The sequence below is a fragment of the Conger conger genome, chromosome 3 (genome assembly GCF_963514075.1).
Source record: "Conger conger chromosome 3, fConCon1.1, whole genome shotgun sequence".
NCBI lineage: Eukaryota > Metazoa > Chordata > Actinopteri > Anguilliformes > Congridae > Conger > Conger conger.
In genome coordinates this window covers 18,162,909-18,183,072 of record NC_083762.1, presented here as the reverse complement: position 1 = coordinate 18,183,072, position 20,164 = coordinate 18,162,909, and the positions used below count along the sequence as shown (strand labels likewise).

Genomic DNA, 20,164 nt, shown 5'->3' with positions numbered 1-20,164 from the left:
TGTTCTGTGTTCGTGGGTAGAATTCAACGATGCCAAACAAACTGAGTTAGCTAGTGAGGAATATCACCATTCACTATCTCTTCGCCCCTGACAAATACCACAGATATACTATTTATCGTTACATAATACCTACCTAATAACATAATTATTTATTTATTTATTTATTAATGTGAGCATAATGCATAGAAGTACATTTAAGATACATTTGTGATTTCCCTTTTTCTTTAGGGAAATTCTACAAATGTTTACGATACAGTGGCTATTATCTTCATGAAAAACAATATAACACTTGCAAGCTGTTTTTGTTATAGTTATAATTTTGTTGAATAATTATTTTAAACTTGTATTCTGTTCTATTTGCCTGGCGTCTCTTTCGGCCAAGCCAATAAATACAAACAAGGGGGTGGTCATTCACGCTGTCACTCTGAAACGTAAACACGGAAGATAACTGTAGCTAGTCCAGCATAGCTTGCTAGACGATAGACCGAAGGGCAAACAAGTTGATGAAGGGATGATACTATAATGCCCACTTTATCTATCTTGGTTGGTTAGTTTCATGAACGGTAGAAAAAATGCGACAGTTTAGCCAAGTAACGTTACTGAACGGTAAGGAGTTTAAATATACCTAGCTAGCTATAATTGACCAACTTTTCCATTGTAAATTATCTCAGTGTTGTAACACACCTTTGGTTGTGGTTAGCGTTAGCATACCGTGGCTTTTAAAGATTATGCTCGCAACAGGCATTATATTAATTATCAGGTAACTAGCTAGCTAGCCAGCAATAGATATGTAATGTATGTTATTTTTTTATTAAAACAGGCTTGCAGATTAGACCAGTTGATACAAAATAGCCTCTGGTTCTATAGCACGCAAGTTCAACAAGCTGTTAGCTATCCTAGCTCGTAAGCGTTAGCTACGTGCCTGGTTTATTCGGGCGATCTAGCTAACGACATGAGATATCAAGATGCCTATGCTACACGTCACACGTTGCTAGCTAGCTGTGGGAATACTTTACCAGAAAAAATGTTGACTTGCTACGACCGAATAATTAGGGAGCCAGCCTTTCCATAACGTTGCAATTTGCACCTATTGCTGTGTAACTTACTGGTTACTTGCTTATTAGCGAGCCAACCTCATGAGATACATTTATAGTATAATTATTCATGAACATTAGAATAATGTCATCGTTAGGAATGGCCATGTAGATATGCTGGCTCTAGCTAACTAGCGACACAAGCTAAAGAAGGTAATTGTTTTGTTTGTTAGCTAGCTAATATTGCTATTTCTATGGCAAACGAAACCAGGTAAGTTCACTAGTTACGTTATATACCTCACTTTAAGCTCTATAAGAAGGGGCGCTGTTTCAAGATATGTTTCATTAAGAATATATAATATGGCCGGTCATTGATGGAAAAAGTACATCTGAATAAAACTGCAAGCTAGCTACAGCGCTAGGCTACGTAAGGTAAGATAACTAATTAAGGTTACTTCCGTGCCTCGATTCCTCACTGCAGTGTGCCATTTGATCTGTTGCCCACTAGATGGCGGCAGTGTAGCCATCAGTTTCGGACCTGACCAGCCAGCCCTGCCTCTGTGAAGAATGGCTGTGGACATACGACGCCGCGAACAATGATGCACCAGGGCCAAAGCAGTCCAGATGGTATCCAGGAGACGGGCAGAGTAAGGAAGAAGGACAGGCATGCCCCCAGCCCCTCGGCTGCTGTCGTTGGTCACCCTAAGTCACAGGACAGCCTCCCTGTGTTCCTGTTCCCCACAGAGCTGGTGTTCTACGCTCAGGAGCACAGCTCACACAGAAGGGTCCTAACCTTCTATAATCCTTACAGCTTTGTGCTGAGGTTCAAAGGTGAGTAACTGAGGTGGGGCTAATGGGTAGAGGAGGGATTTATGAAAGACACTGTACTGGGAGCAGAGGTGAGAGGAAATAAAATGTTCACTCAGGCAGTAATAGTTGCAGATTTAGGTGGAGAGATGTTTGCTTTGTGCGCTTGTAATAACTCATACTGTCTGTTATTTTGGGATTGCTTCACTCATTCCCTGCTTCTGCTCTTCTTCTGCGTTTTGCTTTAGTGCTCTGCACAGCTCCTGCTCTCTACACGGTAGTTGAAGCGGAGGGCAATGTGAGGGCCCGGTCCTGTGTAGATATGTGAGTCTATTACCCGTACATTTTACATTGCACATCTGATGTTCATTTCCTTGTGCTTTTAATAGGAGGGCTGTGCATAAAGGCCATATGTTCCTAATTAGAATGGTTCCTACAAACCAAATTACCAGGCAATGATCAAGAATTGTATACATCAACCCAATGGGTGTTAATGCAATTATTTCACAGGGGTTGTGAACTCTGTGTGTGTGTGTGTGTGTGTGTGTGTGTGTGTGTGTGTGTGTGTGTGTGTGTGTGTGTGTGTGTGTATAGATATATATAAATTTACATTCGTAACATATGATTATTATGATATTAAGTCTCATTCAGTGAATAAAACTTAATGTGTCAGGGTTGACAGGTGTTAGGGAACATTTTGTGTTCTGGACTAGTGAGCAGTAGCTATGATTAGGATGTGTTGTAAGGCAGAATTTGCTGACCTGGCTTTCTCCCTGTCCTTTCGCAGTGTAGTGCGGCACCAGGATGTCAGCTCCAGGAACTGGGGGCGAAGGGACCGCTTCAGGCTGGAGGTGTCGGGAGGGGGGCAGAGGGGGACGCGGGAAATCTGGGCCGAGCTGAGGGGGGGTGAGGGAGCGGAGAAGCCCCTGGAGACCCCTCAGGGAAGAGCTGCACCTCCAATGAGCTCGGCAGCCATGTTCCCTCCGGGGGTACTGAACCCCGACAGAGGTAAGAGACCGACTAGGAGCGGAGGAGAGAGAGCAGCATCAGAGCAGGGGGAAGTACATCTGTGATGGCAAGGCAATGACTGAGAGAACAGAACATATGCAGATAGTGGCCATAAAGGTGGAAACATTTGGGTAAATGAGAGAGGCAAAATATGCTGAAAGCACTTGCTTCCACACTGGTGTGGGTCCTGAGTTAAATAAATAAATAAATTAATTAATTAATTAATTCACATTCCAGCATGCTCAGAGTCATGTACAAATGTGATGGGTAGGTCTGACTGTTTGTAATTATGACTAGAAGCTCAGTGCTAATCGCTAGTTTGCAGCGTGTATCCTCATTCCCGTGCTTTACTGCTGTGCGTCTGGCACAGGTCGTGACGCCTCCCTGTTCGCTCTCTACATCGTTGTCGGGCTGGTGTGCATCACCTGCCTCATGCTCCCTTTGCACAGCGAGCCGAGCCCTCTGGTTCCACTGCACATTCATGTCACTGTTATGCAGAAACTGGTCTGTGCCTACATACTGGGTAAGGACTTGTTCTGGCTTATTAATGATAATCATTAATCTACTGGTGATGGACAGGAAATTCACAGTTAACTCAACATCTGCATGTATGTCATGGAAATATAATTTATTAAGGAAGGATAAGCTATAAACTGCACTTGCAGATAATGGAGATAATCTCACACTTAATATTATTTCAGGTGCCACATATTCGAAACACAAGATGGTGCAATTTTGTCACACATTAATTTGGTTTTCTGTCTTCTCCTGGTATTTTCAGTTTTCCTGTTTTATTTTTTTCACAAGTGCACTGCATGGTACTTCAGACCTTCGTATATGAGGGGGAGTGTCAGGAAACATTTACCCAGACATATTCACAGATGCAAACACACTGACACCTCATCAGCTGCCACTTTATGCAGTCAGTAGAACGGTTGCCATGGGCAATTTTGGGAAAATAAAATAAGCTTGATAGTTTTTCAGTTGAACACAATTGGCTTAATCATGAAGCGATTCTGCAAGGTCGAAGTACATTATGTGACTGCTCGAGGCTCAATTAGCTGCCTGCTTTGTAGGACATTGAGCATTTTAATATTACTTGGGGTAAACCGATTACATTACCTGCAGTCTTGCCTCAGATTCACTTCACTTCATTACATTTTTCATTCAAATTGGAGACGAGTTCAAAAATAATTGTTCACAAGCAAGGAAACTTGTCAGAACTGTGATGCATGTATACTCCCAAGTTTAAGTAATTTCATTCAGGAGCGCTCTTACCCTATCTGTGAATATTCCTCTCTGGGAAATGTAGCAGTGACCGCAGCTTAGCTATTCATTCAGGATGAGTGGTACACTGATGTAAACCAGGTTCCTTCGAACATGAAAACTTGACCTGTTTATCTCTTTTTCCATCCCTTCACCTCATTTAACAGGCCTGCTCACCATGGTGTTTCTACGTTGAAGTGAGAAGCGAGCGAGACTGAAAATCTTCAAGATTTAAAATTGAATTGGGTAGATGTTTACAGACAGCTGCGGTAGCTGTAGGAAGAGGAAGACTGTAGCTGTCCTCGAAAGACTGAAGGACACTGCCTGAAAGAGGGATTGACCAACCAACTTTCAACAGCCAGTCTTTTGCGTCATAAAAGTCATAATATGGCCAGTTTTATCCAGCAGAAGAGTGTGTGGAGTACACTTGAGAAGCAACCAAACCCAAAAGACCGGACTGACACTGGGACTGACAAAGAACAGACCCTCTTTTTGAACATCCGCTCTAAGACGCACAGCAGCCTCTGGATCCCTGCTAGCGCACATGGCATGTTGTGTTAACTTTGCTGCAAACTACATCGCGGGAATGTGACCTGGCCAGTTTATTTGAGGCTCACTGTAGCCTAGCAGGACATTATTGTAAGGATCGCTTTGAGAGTTTCTTGAGGGCCAGCTTGCAGTAGACTGAACTTCTAGAAGAGAGGATCATTATAGAGGATGTCAAAAATACATACGTACAGTACAGTACAGTACATGAGCCTTGAACCTGCCATATTATAAACCTCCACTCCATGCAGATCTCACAGTAATTTTTACCCAAGTGCTCTTGCTGTTATTGAGCTGAATTGTTGCTGTTTCAATATTCCATATACGTGTATATATAGATAATTCCATTTGCTTCATCAGTATAAAATAATTGTTGCCTGCAGCTTGTTGAAGTTGATGGACCAAAACATCTGCATGTCAGCTGGAAATGCATGAACATGCAGTATGTATGTATGTATACATGGTACGTTGCTAGTGTTTATATTCCATATGTATATTAAAGCTCTATTTTTATTGCAAGTCATTTATACTTTTCCCTTTTTTCTAAATGAAAAAAACTTGATATGTAATGGTGACTTCATAGTTTCTATTATTGCTTAAACTTAGAAAGATTAAAAATAGATTTAAATTGAATTATAATTGCTAGCGGATTTAGCTCCACATCAATATAGTAACAAAAAGACAGATATTGGAGAAAGCTCTACACGGCTACTGTAGATAGGAGACTGAAAGTTATGAGGAGATGCCCTCACACAATGATCATTTAACTGCGTTGAACACCCAGGGTGTTTTGCACATACAGTATTAGGTATCTAGTTACTGTATATTTGCATAAGCATTTTTTTTTAGTTTTTCTTGACCTTTTAATGCTAGTATCTGCTTCAGATGGAATGGCTACTAAATCTGTGGATGTGCCAAATAGTTATTGTATTGAATTGAATTGCTGAATATGTAAATATGGTAAACTGCATTACATATAGCACAGTACGCTTTTGTGGCTAGTTGGATCATTGATTCATAGTTTTCAAATTCCCCATTGATAGAGACATTCAGGAACTTGTCTTGTGACTAAATAAAATATAAAATATAGTGACTATTGCATTTCATATGCATGACTACTGTAATTTTGGTTAAAATGATTTCCTAGAAATAATCAGGCGCATAATACAATCCATCTATAAATCTGTTAATGCTAATATCTTGCAGAAAAATTTCGCATATAAAGATTTGTAGACAAATATGACTTCCTCGTTGATTGCATTACCCAGATCTAGCAATCTGAACATCTGCTAGCAGAAATAAAGTACAGATGGCGGTACCTCATTTACATGAGTAGGAGGAAGCTGCTCTTTCCTAAAAAACTTAACGGAATCCCTGAAGGCCATTGTAAATTGAGTGCTGTGTGACCCCCAGCCGTCCTGGACAACTCGTTATTTTTCAGAGCCTGCTGTCCAAGAGACATGAGACCTAATCTGTCCCATTTGTGCCTTCTAGTGGCGTTAAGTAACCAGGGACCAGTCTGCAGTATGGTTGCAGTATGGTCTGTTATAGGTAAGGCACTAATAATGGGGAAAAAAATGCTTTACCAGCACAAACCGTGAGGGCTCTGCTGTCTGGTAATAGAAAACACTTTTAACTGTCAATCAGATGTCTACACTGTGGAGGGACTACTGGAGCAGAAGGTGCAGGTTTGACAAACCAGGATGAAATTTAAACAGACATTTCATGCGCTTGTTTTGTGGCATAAAAGACTGCGTTAGGAAAAGATTTGGAATCAATCTGATTTGGTAATACAACTGTACAGTAATTCCTAGCACTTTCTGTAATCCAGAATGACAAATGCCCGTTTTATTCTGTCTTTAGTCTTGTGGACCTTTGAAAAGACATTTGCCACATCTCGTTCCTCAGTTTCTACCCAAATCCATCAAAGATGTCTGCAAGGAAATCTTGCTCTAAATAGTTGTTCTGTAGTACTGAATGCATAACTGCCATTGCGAATATACATTCTGTTCCTGCTTTCAAGTGTAGGTGGCCCCAAGTCTCCTGTATTGCTGGGCAAACCTTGATTGGTGATGGATGGAGTCATCGTCTATGTGGACATTAAGGTTGGCCTTCCTGGAAGCAATGTCCTCACCCACACTGTTCTGACCACTATCATGGCCCCCCTCGTTGGGCCATGACAAATAAAGGGGAGATGCACAACCAAGTCACTTTTTACTTATTTATTATAACAAAAGCAAACAGAACCTAATCAACATAATAAAACAATGGGGTGTGGAGATCAGCAAATCAGTAATGTGAGTGAGTGCATGAGTGGAAAGTATAGGAGTGGAATGTTGTAAGGTGTACAACATAACAAAAGGCACAAACCTCACAGGTGTCTCTGTGGGGGAAGAGCTGAACAACTACCTGAGCTCTCCTGAACCCTTTTATCCAATACTGAAACAATTAGCTTCACTGGTCACAGGTGTCACCAGTGAAGCCAATTTCCCTCCCTGCCACGCCCCCCTCCAGCCCCTGCCAGAACACAGACACACACAACGTCATACCTACAGGCAGGGGCGAGAGACAAACAGGCAGGGAGGCAGGGGGTCGTAACAACCACCAACTGCTCTATAAGCATCCATATGAGATCCAGTGTTGTCTGCCACAAGAGCGTAGGAGAGTGTATCATTTTGTTGAGTAACATTCGAGTAACTAAAGGCTATATCTGATCAGGTCTGATGAACACTGGAGCTAAACACAGTGATACGTCTTGACAGCCCATATTCCGGTCACCGGTTGGTGAAAAAGACCAGTCCGCAGTGAGTCATCCACAGCTCCAGGACATTGCATATGTTAACATTTACTAGGCCCTGCTTCCAAGGTTCCAGCTGCTGCCTGGTGTCCTGTGTTCCTGACAGTTCTGGTCTGGGACAGTAAGCAGGGCTATGATTTATGATCTGCCCACAGCAGGTAGGGGAACAGTGCCATTCCATTCCATTCTCACTTCCCTTCCTACTTACAAAACAGGCCCTGAACCCAGAGTGCAAGTGCTTCTGTAAAAGGCGTCTTCACACCTGAGTAGGCTGGGCTTGCACAAATCAGTGAGTACTGATAAGTTTGAGTTATTCAGGTTCGATTTACTAAAAATGTAAAAATGTGATTGATTGTTTTATTCTGATTAAGTTATTTATTGTTTTACCTTCATTATTATACACATTCAGACACACTCTGCAACAGCCCTCCCACTGTTTGGGACTGATGGCCAATCATTATCTGTAAGAACATACAACAGCAGCAGATAAAAAGGGTGTCGAACCACAGCAGAACAAATAGATGTCCCTGGTATATATGGGTGCAATGTGTATTCCTTGCTGGGAATGTTGGCAATTGCTATACCTCTGAGCAGCCTGTAGCCTTGGTACCTGACAGGGACCCGGAAGGTTGGTGGTTCAAGCCCTGGTATAGCCATGATGAGATATGCACAGCTGTTGGCCTTTGAGCAAGGCCCTTAAGCCCCCGGGGGGATTGTCCCCTGCTTAGTGTGTTCAACAGTAAGTTGCTTTGGATAAAAAGTGTCAGCTAAATAACGGTAAATAACCTCTGACCAGGGTACTTAAACCCTCACTTTGTGAACTGACAATTAGCAGATCTGCATTCTGAGAGTTTTGGGATATTGAGCTTCAAAAAGTATTCTCGTACTTCTAAGTATTTTTGAATAAAACGTCACACATGACATTGCTTAGGAGGTAAGAGCTGTTGTTTGGCAGTTGGAGGGCCGTTGGTATGTGAGTGTGAATGGGTGAATGAGAAGCATCAATTGTACAGCGCTTTGGATATAGGTGCTATATAAATGCAGACCATTTACCATTTACATGCATTTAGTGCCCTATAGGCAACATATTTATAACACAAACTCTTTAAAATTCAGAACCATATCATTCTCAGTTCACGACTGTGTTTTGTCACAGCACCTTCATGTCCCTTTGTGCATCGTAATAAAACATTTTCAATTGAAAAATGGTCGTCAATGTGTTACTTCGCCAGTCCTGACTTGGTTCCACAAAGGGAGTAGATTCCCAGCAACACCATAATAAGACAAAGTCTGTTTTTAGTTTTAAAATGATTTTCACAAAAGTGCTTGTCATTTATGGAGGTGTTTCAGTGTTATTATTGCGACCATGAGGTTTGCTTTTATTTGTTGGTACTGTACATATCAGAATGATGACGCTTTTTAAGGCCAGAGATTTTGTGTTTGTACACTGAATTCTCTGGCAACACTAATTTCCCTGTCCTAAGCCAGCTTTGAAAAATGTTATGGGCAGCCACATGTTGCTGTAGGCAACACAGGGAAAACAAATATGGAGACCACACAAATCAGATATTCATCTTCATTCATATTATTCATGGTTCCCAGTATGTGGCCCACATTGAATAAGAAAATATTGATTTGAAAAAACAGTTGCAAATGAGGAAAAAGAGAAGAAATGAGGACAGACTCAGGATTGTGACTTACTTCAGGAAGACTTTATTGAGTATCTTTAGTATAATGCTGCATGTCACACATTATCCAGTCCATCCAGCCATAGTGCTCTCTCCGTCACACACACACACACACAGACACACACACACACATACGCGCACACACACACCACACACACATGCACACACACATACATCTTATGAACTAATTACCCTCAGTAACTGTCAGATCACATGCGTAAGTCTCTATGATTTCCCCAACAACTTCAGAGAACAAACAAATATTCTGTAGGCAGGCTTACCTGACCAAACATTTTTAATCTACAGAACTATATACAAATAAATATCCTACAAAAAACATTTTCTAAATTCATACAACCTGTTTCTCCAGGGTGTAAAAGAGTGATGGTGGGTGGGACAGGGAGGCAAGGCAAGTTTGCAGTGGTGGGTGGAATAAGGAAAGGGGTTTAGGGGCAGACACTGCAAGGAATGGTTGCAACCGGCCATAGTAGTACTCCACCAGACCATGTATATACTAATGTGCATGTTCGATCTCAAACTGATTGTCTTTCAAATATATTTTCTTTGTGAGTCAAAATAAATTTGTACAATCCTCTTTTTCAGTAGTTTGTAAATATCTGCTTGTAAGTATGTGTATGTGCACATATATATGCAAACAGGCAGCTCATTCACTGCTGCAAACCCTGAATGCAGCCCCTCTCCAGCAGGGAAAGAGGGAACGGGGATAAGTGAAAGAAAAAGAGGGAAAAATCATGTCAAGAGGACAAATCCACAGGGGTGGAGAACAATGGAAATGAAGACGGGGCTAAACATTTGTTTGCATTTGATTTTTCCCATTTTGACTTGAGTAAAGAATATTCTACAGATATCTACCTAAAGATATAGGGATTACATTGTTCTATAAGTAGATAATTTTTTCTGATACTGTTTTGTTTTTAAAGGCAAGCAAGGTACATTCAATACAGGGCTGTTTTCTTTTTTCTTTTGCAAGACAATAATATATAAGTTATACAGGCAAAGTTATTAGGAAGTGCAATAAGAGTTTATATACACAAACAGGTCAACTGATCGTCAATTCCGCTATTGATCTTTTTCATTGTTATGTACACTAAAAGTGTGCAAGTCATTATGTCCATCAGCTACTTTACGAATCTCATGAGCCTTTTTAAAAAACAGAACCAACCAAAATGAAAATGTAAGGCTCAGGACTAGATGTTTGTGGGTTCCACCTGTCCTTCTATCAAGAAGTATTACCCAGACTGATTTGCATTTTCTGCCAGCACATCAGTTTGCACCTTGTGATGAATCATCTTCACCTACATTGAGAATTGGGGCAAATGTAACATAACATCAAAAACTGTATCAACTTCTACAGTTGACTAACATGTCCAACATTTTTAACTGAACTAAATCTTCAGTCTTCAAATATTTCTTCAGCCTTCTAACAACAGTTGCGAGAATAACAGCCAATATAGATTTTTTTATGTTGACTTTTTCAAGAAAAGTGGCAAATCTGAAATGACACTAATGTTTCATTAATAATTCAGTAATCTCTATAGGCCCATCTCTGTATATGCAAATAGATTCCTCCATTCTCATTGACATTACACCAACAGAAATATTGGAGAAGTTGATAACAAAATATGAAATGAAAATATACATTCTGACAAACAAAATATCTGTCATACAAACTATCTACAGGAAATACTCTGTTACAAACACCACACCCCCAATGGTAATTGGGGAAATCTTAATATCTGTTCCATTTACATAATTCATATATTTATGTTAAATCATTATGACATACACATGAAAATATAATGATTGAAAAACCTGCATACATACATAATGTGTAGCATCCTGATTGGTTGCAGACTAATAGTTAAAATAAATAAAAATAAAAATCCTGCATTGGCAACACTGATCTGCTTTTCTTAACAGGACAATACTTGCATTATAAACCATTAACACATACATTTGTGTTTAGTCCAACGTGAACAAATGGCTCTCAAGGACTTGCTGTCTGAAAAACAGCAGTGTATTCTGGTTCAATACGCTGGAACCCAAGGGAGTTACAGACCAAAACCATTCTTTCAATATGTATGAACAAATGTGTATGAGACATTAGGAGACCAGGGTTGTTAGGTCGATTAGTCTATGCGGTTTTAAATATATGCACTGTAGAGATGGGAATAAATACATAAATTAGCATGTATTTAAGAACAATGTTCAATATATTTATTATTTATTCAAAATAAATAAGCAGACTTTATGGATTTACTGAAACCTCAATTGCAGCTGATACTTGAATTCAAGACTTCTTCCCAGACTAAATCTTTAGCGTATTTAAGAGTAACTGGTGAGATGGTTTTTAAATGAAACCCCTATAAACACAGGTTTCAAAATCCTGATTCCACACAAAAATATGGTATTTAGGCCCAAACTCTGACCACAAGTCCATCTTTATATTTTTCCTCCATTATATCTGAAGCAAGAGGTTTAAAAAGATATAGAATTAACTTAAAGGATCTCAATATTTATGTTAATGCCTTTGCATTGTTCAGTTGATTTTTTTAAAGAATATGTAGAGCACACTGAGTTAGTTCAAGATTTGTCTAACTTCTCTTGATAGCCTATGAAACATTGTTTTCAAAGAAAACAGGGTCAGGGTATCTGAATAGATGGCAAATAGCAGCACCTGCCATTTACCATCCATGTTGACACATTTCAGATGAGCCTCTCTGACTGCTATGCTTTTGATGATTGAACACTACACGAGGAGCATGTGACTTGGTCTGCAGTCCCCAACACCCCAGAGTCCCTCGAGGCTCAGGGTGACAGTTGGGAATCTCTAGTCTCGTGGTGTCCACTGAAGTTCTGTGGCAATCTCAATTTAATTCCAGCTCAGGTCCTAATCAATGAAGTGGAGCTTTTGACTGCATGGATAAGCGGATCACTTGTTCCAGGAGCCAGTAAGCTGCTGTTTGAGAATCACCTCCGTAGCCCTCGGAATGTGAAGCTCTGGGACACCAGGGACCAGCCAGTGAGTGCCCCACAGCCTGGAGTGTGGGAAAACGTGATGCGGATCTGCCTGGTGTGCATTCAGACTGTGCTTGCCCAGTTTCAGTGTTTGCTACAGCGAGTCTCTCAGGATGAACTGAGGAGTCTCTCAGGGCCCAGCAGTTCACCACGGAGTTATTGTAATCCTCTCTATGTTGCAGAAACAGTTTTCAGAACACGATGACAGAGATGCTGTTGAAGACTTACAGTTAGCTGTCTCCTTCATGTGCCTTTTTCTTCTTTTTCTTGAAGCCTAGCTGCTGCAGAGTGCACACTGTTCTTCTTCTGTCGTATGATTGGCCAATGACAATGTAGCACCCCCCCCAACATTTGTCATTCTTAAAGGGACATGCGAGCACACACAAAAAACAAATTAAGATATTGTGGTTGAGTTCTGGGAGAGGCTTTTGGAAACTGGGAAAAGAGGGAGCAGGGGAAATCCCTCCCCAGTCACTGCCCTGATCAGTTTTAACTTCCTCTCCCATTCTCAGTCTCTCATCTGGAAAAATAGGAATATACCATTCTCCCTGTTCTCTCTCCATGTGTCACTGGATTTCTCAGTTTTTAATTTAACCATCTATTTTGTGCACTTTCAATGCCTCAGCTAGAACATCTGTGGGTTTATTTTTTTCTTCATATACATACATGATATAAGTAGATGTGCAGGAGGTTACTGGAAGCGCGATGTTGAAGAAAACATGCGATTTGCTAATAAAGAAGGCGGAAAAGGGACGATACATCCCCCGTCTCTTCTGTTGTTCCTCCCTCTCCTTTGGCTCCTCTCTCACCCTCTTTCTCTCCCTCTCCTTCTGTCCTCCTGCCTCTGCGCCTCCCGCCCCTCATGCACGCGACTCCTTCTTGGAGTGCGGCTTGTTTCCCAGGAGAGAGTCCATCTCGTTCACTGTCTGTGCCGTCATCTGAGACAGGACCTGAGAGGGAAGACCAGGGAGAGAGTGAGCAATGGGGAGAAAGGAAAGTGACAGATACAAGAAGACGGGGAGACAAAGCCTTTTACAATTTTCTATATTATTTTTGTCATTTCCATATAGTTGGTCAAAATGAATGTTTGTCATGCCACGAAAGTGGGCTGAAATTCAAGCTTGCCAAATGCAAAGAATGCAAAATTCAGAGGGTCTGGGATGGATCCTCAGACATCAAAAACAGAGACAGATAAGTAGTTATACTGTATATCATAACATAATAATACTACAATAATACTATGCCATTATTGTACACATAAAATTATTATGTATCTTAATTCTATACATTATGGGCAACATTACTGTTGCCATTGTTTCATACAAATCACAGCTGTATCTTGCACTACCATACATCCTTAACTCATTCTAACAAAGCTCATTTTTGAACTTGTGATGTCATTTTAAGTGACAGTTTGGGGGGGGGGGTGGTCAGTTGTTCCATTGTGCCGCACTCCCGTCACATCCTGCATGCCTCTCACATTTGACTGCACCATCCAATCACATCAGCTTCTAACACGTGCAGCTCCGCAGCAGAAACAGAGTGCAGTCCTCACACACAGAGGACGCTATCCAGTCAGATTTAATCTCCATGCAGCTGGTGTCGCTATTAATGTTTAATAAAGCATTGATAGCAACAATATGCTTACTTACTCAAATGCATAGTTGATTTTAGGTCCAGCATGATGAATATGCCCTCAATGACCACTTTATTAGGTATTTATTAGACATATTAGTCTTTTGATGCTGTATCCCAAGCTTGTACAGTTGTGCAACGTGTTGTGCATTCCGAGATGCTCTTCTGCATACCACTGTTGTATCTCATTCTGAGATACACAAACCACCCCTGGCACCAACATCATTCCATGATCAAAGTCATTTCTTCCCCATTCTGATGCTTAGTCTGAACAACAACTGAACTTCTTGACTATGTTTGTATGCTTTTATGCAGTTGCTGCAGCATGATGAGCTAGATCTTTGCATAAACAAACTTGTATGCAGGTCTAGCTATTAAAGCGGTCACTGAGTGCATGTGTAAATACATTAAAAAAACAAGCCATTGATTTCTAGGATGAGAAACAGATTCATCAGAATAAACTGCGAAATAATGGTGCTGAAAATGTATTTTAAAAACCGAAAATGCATTTGCAAAGTAGCCCATTCTTAGCCCAGAAGACCTATATTTACTGACTATTTCCCATAAGCTACCTGGCGTTGTGAGCTTGTAAAAAGAGGGGAAGGTGGCTTGTTTGTCCTTTCTGTTTTGCAGAACACACACACATAACAATATAAAAATGTTGGAACACTAAAATCAATACAAGACCTTGAGGTTGCTAAAGAAGCACATAGAATCAGAGCAACAGTTCAAAGTAGCAGAATATGGCCTGTGTTGCTACCTCAAAGCCCTGAATTAAACACAAGTGACAGAATATTGGGTAACTATTGTTAAATACAATGGAGTTTTCATATGGAGAAAGGCGAGGTTATGGCTACCCGTATGGAGCCCAGGTTCTCCAGAAGCTGTTCAGTATTGGAGACTCCCATCAACACAGAGCTCACTCCCTCACTGCGTAGACACCAAGCTGAGGGAGAGAAAATGAGTGTGAAAGAGAGAAAGAGAGAGAGAGAGAGAGAGAGAGAGAGAGAGAGAGAGAGAGAGAGAGACCTGTAAATGTCTAAATGAGCTTCATTCAAAACACATTGTTCAAAATTATAAGTTTGGAAAGCAGGAGAATAGACGAGAGGGGAAAGTAAGAAAGGAAGCTAGAGAACAGGAGACAGGTCAATTACAGGCAGAGTCCTGGTGAAGCTCAGGTGTGTGAGAAGGCTAGAGGAAAGGGGGAAAGTGACAGGCTAGAGAGCACAGCACAGCATGAACAATGGCCTAACAACAGGTATAATAAAGTAATCAAGACTGAGTAATACCAATAGGAAAAGAGGTACAGAGAATAACACACATATACACACACACACACACACACACACACACATACACACACGCACACACACACACAAGCACAAGCACACACAAACACACACACACATATCCCTACAAACACACACAAAAAGACACACACACACAAACACAAACACACACATACACACAGGCTACAAACGTACACACACAGACAAACAAACATACACACACACTCGCAGACACACAAACATATGCACACACGCATACAAACACACACATACATTCACACACACACAGTACCGAGCCATGCGTACAGTTGTGCTGACATTACCAATGGCCAGTTGTGCAGCTGTACAGCCCAGTCTGTCAGCCAGCAGGTGGAGCTCTTTAATTTTGGCAAGCTGCCTGCGCCCCTCCTCACTGTTCACACGCTCCTTGAGCCACTGGTACCCCTGACACACAAACAAACACTTATAAGCACTTACAAATATTCTAAACTTTCAAACATAACCTCATATGCTGATAAAAATATATTTAGCTAATCATAAGCACAATATGTAGGACAAACCACAACCATCCTATAGATATGCGCTCATGAAGATTAAACACAAAGAGTCTAATCACAGCAAGTGGTATTTGTACAATATCAATTACACATATTGACAGCTTTTATTCATTAAATATTATCCTCGATATATAAATGCTGTCTGAGAACATGCTCTGTTATGGGTTGGCAGTTTGATGTATGTTGGGTCAGATAGTTCCAGTGAGTCAGTATGTGGGGAATGTCTGTACACCAGTGTCAGTATATTTGGATGGGTGTACCTTCATGGCGGCCCGTGAGCAGTCTGGTACCCCATCACTGTACTTCCCAGTGATCAGGCCACAGGCCAAGGGGGACCAGGTCATCGCACCAACACCTGAGAGACAGACATGAACACATGTCCAAGTTATACACCAAACTCCCAGCACATTTACACACACACACACACACACACACACACACACACACACACACACAGGCACACCAAACAATAAAATTAAGTATATCTATTATATAAGAACTCAGTGAGTGAAGAGCTACCGAACGCAGTGCCAAACTGACCAATCTTGTGGTAGAGCTCAGGCAGCTGGACCTCCACCTTGTCTCTCTGGAAGTAGTGGTACTCAGCCTGCTCACACACTGGAGGTATCAGGTTAAACTGCCGCGCAACAGAGTACGCCTCCTGGGAGGAGAAAGAAAGATTATTACTGGGACAGGTATGAAGGCAAACTGCCCACTGGGACACTTTAGTCCAATCAGCATGAAGCTGCCAGTCATTTGTCAATCTCCTGAGGAGACGATAACACACTGATACGGAAACACAGGCCAGAAACAACAGTCATTATTCTATAACAGGTATGTAGAACCTGGCACATCCTGTCTCACATTTGCAGAATATAGCCTTGTGATTCTCCCTGAATGACAGCATCTGCCAAACACAAACAAATGCATCAGTCAATGGGTTTAGTGCTGTAAAGGATACTTAGAAGGGCACCCATAATATGTAAGGTAGCAGTGTTAGAGAACAGTTGCTGGACTATAACTACAGTATACGGTTCCATGGCCTCCTTAAGGAAAATGCATGGAATGCATGGGGCTCATAAATCACTTCCACACAGCTACATTACCAGACAGGTGAGCTGTGTGACACTGTGACACCTACAGGACTAAATGCAGCCGCACTGTAATCTCGAAAGGGCCGGGAAGAAAAAGCAGGGGGTAGATGGTTATGAACATGGAGTTAGGAATATGTTGGCATTTAAAAGAATTATGTGTGAGGGGTACAGTAACCTTGGTCATAATACAGTTGAATGATAATTTATTATTTATACAGGGTAGTTTGATGTATGCATGCTCTTTTGCAGCAATGCCCTGTGTTTTGGGTACAACAGTATACTGCATCTCAAGCATTTTCAACACAGTAAATGCCAAGTTACTCCCATACACAAAGCGCACTTAAATAAACTTAAATACCTGTCTTTGATCCAAATTATTAGGGGGGTAAAGGATAGAAAGTGTATAAGGGGAAATGATAGCACAGTGTGAGACATACATCTGTTCATGTCCACTAGTAGGGATGAGGGTATGTAGTGCAGAGCAGGGGGTTACTGGCTCAGGACAGTGGGAATGACAGCACACAGGGGACTGTGAGATTGAGGTGCCAGAGGAGATATGTGGCTCACTCACCATTATCTCCATGGCGCTCCAGCGGGAGGTGCCCCAGTACATGGCCATTCCCTGATTAATCACGAAGGTCATGGCACGTACCACCTCTGAAAGACACCGCAACACGTGACACTCGCGTGTTATTCATCTCGCGACGTGACACGCGTCAAAGGTGGGGGACTAACGCCGTTATTTCAGTCACGCATGAACCCTCTGAGTTTACAAACTAGCGGATGCATACAGTAGACAGATACAACTGAATGACATGCATGAGCATTTCCACCACTCCCCCTGGCCCCCTTTTTAGAGGATTACTATTTTGAGAACAATAAACCTTTCTTTATTTAGTGTTACAACTGCAGTATTAGAATAACTTAGGAGCAGCCTATAGCCTGGTGGCTAAGGTGCTTGACTGGGACCTGGAAGGTTGAGGGTTCAAGCCCAAGTGTAGCTTCAATAAGATCAGCAAGATGCAGCTGTTGGGCCTTTGAGCAAGGCCCTTAACCCCACATTGCTCCAAGGGAGACTGGCCCCTGCTTAGTCTAATCAACTGTAAGTCGCATTGGATAAAAAGCATCAGCTAAATAACGTGGACACACTGGGTTCCGAACAAAAAACACAGGGAAGCGGCTGCTTCCAGCAGAAGTTAATGTCCATTCAATGGTAGTTTTTCTCCTGAGGAATGTGGTTTATGATTATGGTTGCTTTGGCTATCCCAGACACTAAGACAATTGGATTTATGGGAATTGGACCAACAGTTATGGAGAAAACGAAAAATAACTGCACAACTTCCCTGTGTTCAGAAGACCGTTAGCACATGAAGTTCCAAACACCTATACATGATATAGAACAACACCACAAGCAGAATACTACAGTTTTCTCTGTTATGCAGCCAAATCTCTATTAAATCTTTATCTGGTTAATCTTAACATTAATTAAAAACAGATACCATCTATAGCTATAAGACGATGTGTGTGCATGCTTGAATAATTTTACAAGGAACATTTTTGGCTGAGCCGTATAAGCCTGCCCGGTTTGTTGCCTCTCGTTAGCAACAGCTTCCCCACCACGCTGTCACAGAGGAGCACCATTACCTTGTCACTGTGAGCTGAAATGGATCGCGCATGTGACTCGTGCCACGTTTTTATGAGATCTGGAAGTCATTTCTTATTTATTTGTCATGAAAGTTGCACTGTTCGGAATATTGTGAGCTTACTTGGTGTTCGGAACTAACTAAATAATTAAATAACTGTACAAATATGTCTCATAGGTTTATCCTCCAAAATAAACTCTTCCTGCGTATTCCTCTCCAGCCTCCAGTCATGTCTGTCAGTTTTTTACTGTTAAAACCCATTGCACACATTACGATTTCAACTTCAGTTTATCTGTTTGAACAGCAACCATTATGAGTGCCCCATGAGTTCTGAGTTGATTTCTGGCATGTAATTTTAGATTTCATGAGCCTCAAGAGACTGCAAATAGCCAATGAAAAATAACAATTCAGTAACGTAACACAGTGGTTAGGCATACACAGGGGTCCCCAGGACCACTGAAAAAGCAGCTGCTGTATCCTGTCTGCACACAGCAAAGGAAAGTGTGAAAACAGAGGGATTAGAAAGATGCCAAACCACAAACCTGTGCTGGACAGAGGCAAAAATCTGTGGCAAAAACAAAAGTGACTCGTCTAACATGACAAGCAATGAAAACAAAACTGGTCCGCAGAAAAGGTTGATGATTCTAGGAGCTCAGGGAAATCCCAACATTGGGGCAGCACCACCTACCAGTCCAGAGCACGGCTCAAAATCAAATCATTTCTGAAAAATGAGATGCTGACATGCAGTGCAATCCCTGATTTCACAATTCCCATAGTGTAGGTCACTTGTGTGGCAAGTTCATTTATATATTATTATGCACATATTAGCTATCACCCTTCTTGTGCCCCTTCCCCATGTCCTCATGAATAACCAGTATCCCATCACAACCCAGCCTCACTGCTTCTCAAAGAAGGAACAAACAAAACAGAGATGCCTGCCTACTTAACTGACCCTGGCCTGACTTCTACACTGACTGACATGATGGAAAACCCAACAGCTGGGAACCCAGAGGACATTTGACCAGATCTGGCTGACCAAGTGATTAACAGTATATTAGTGACTAAAGCATGCAGATAAACACACACACACACACACACACACACACACACACAGACGTGTGGGAACGCACACACACACACACACACACACACACACGCATGCATGGGGTGTATTTGAGTGCTGACCTTCCATAGGGCTGTTGACATCGGTGCGGTTGGCGAATACGATGTCCACGTACTCCAGCTGCAGACGGGACAGGGAGCCCCTCAGGCCTGGATGACAGATGACATCATCGGCGTCAATGCCAACCTCACACATGACCATCGTGTTTACCCCAGCTGCAATCAGTCACCTCCGCATCCACCGTGTCAGCACCCATCCTTCCCATGAAAACCCACTGCGGTCTGATAATGTGCAATGTCCCTGATCTCCCCGTTCTCATTCACCAATTACCCGACACCACTGTGCAGTCTGCTAATCAGCACTGAGGTGAGTGCCCGTTAACAAATTCACCTACGTGCCAGTGACTATTTTCCACACGACAGCCCACACAGTGCTACAGGAGAGCTCGTACCCACAGGAAGAGAGGAGCGATGGCACCTGATAGCCCCGCAGGCCCCTGCCGTGACATTAAGGATTTAATGCGGTGGCAACGAGGGAACAGGGCCAACTAAAACCCGCAACTCTGGCAGACGATGACTGTGCCCTGCCATTCTGAAGTGCCAGTCATAGCGATGACTAAGAGAGCCAAAGCTCACACC

At 41.9% G+C, this 20,164-nt stretch overlaps 2 protein-coding genes across 4 annotated transcripts in view; one reads left to right on the top strand and one right to left on the bottom strand.

Moving 5' to 3' along the window:
* Positions 1-423: 423 nt before the first annotated feature.
* LOC133124319 (motile sperm domain-containing protein 1-like) lies at positions 424-5,180 on the top strand. 3 transcript variants are annotated; one of them, XM_061235416.1, is made up of 6 exons: positions 424-606; positions 1,543-1,865; positions 2,090-2,165; positions 2,629-2,849; positions 3,220-3,372; positions 4,283-5,180. In XM_061235416.1, exons 2-6 carry the CDS (start codon positions 1,631-1,633, stop codon positions 4,309-4,311), a joined length of 714 nt encoding a protein of 237 aa, XP_061091400.1. In that variant the 5' UTR covers positions 424-606; positions 1,543-1,630; the 3' UTR covers positions 4,312-5,180. The 3 variants fall into 3 exon arrangements, with proteins under 3 accessions (XP_061091400.1, XP_061091401.1, XP_061091402.1); XM_061235417.1 differs by having other exon boundaries at positions 1,516-1,865; XM_061235418.1 differs by lacking the exon at positions 424-606 and adding an exon at positions 638-1,247.
* Positions 5,181-9,148: 3,968 nt separating this feature from the next.
* Positions 9,149-20,164, bottom strand: part of LOC133124743 (voltage-gated potassium channel subunit beta-3-like) — a 30,463-nt gene continuing 19,447 nt past the window's right edge. Inside the window, exons 8-14 of the mRNA XM_061236187.1 lie at positions 19,589-19,675; positions 17,332-17,417; positions 16,207-16,327; positions 15,927-16,021; positions 15,433-15,553; positions 14,678-14,766; positions 9,149-13,135 (exon numbers count right to left, since the gene is read on the bottom strand). Coding sequence (XP_061092171.1) covers positions 13,046-13,135; positions 14,678-14,766; positions 15,433-15,553; positions 15,927-16,021; positions 16,207-16,327; positions 17,332-17,417; positions 19,589-19,675 — 689 coding nt within the window. The 3' untranslated portion in view covers positions 9,149-13,045. The remainder of the gene's footprint in view (positions 13,136-14,677; positions 14,767-15,432; positions 15,554-15,926; positions 16,022-16,206; positions 16,328-17,331; positions 17,418-19,588; positions 19,676-20,164) is intronic.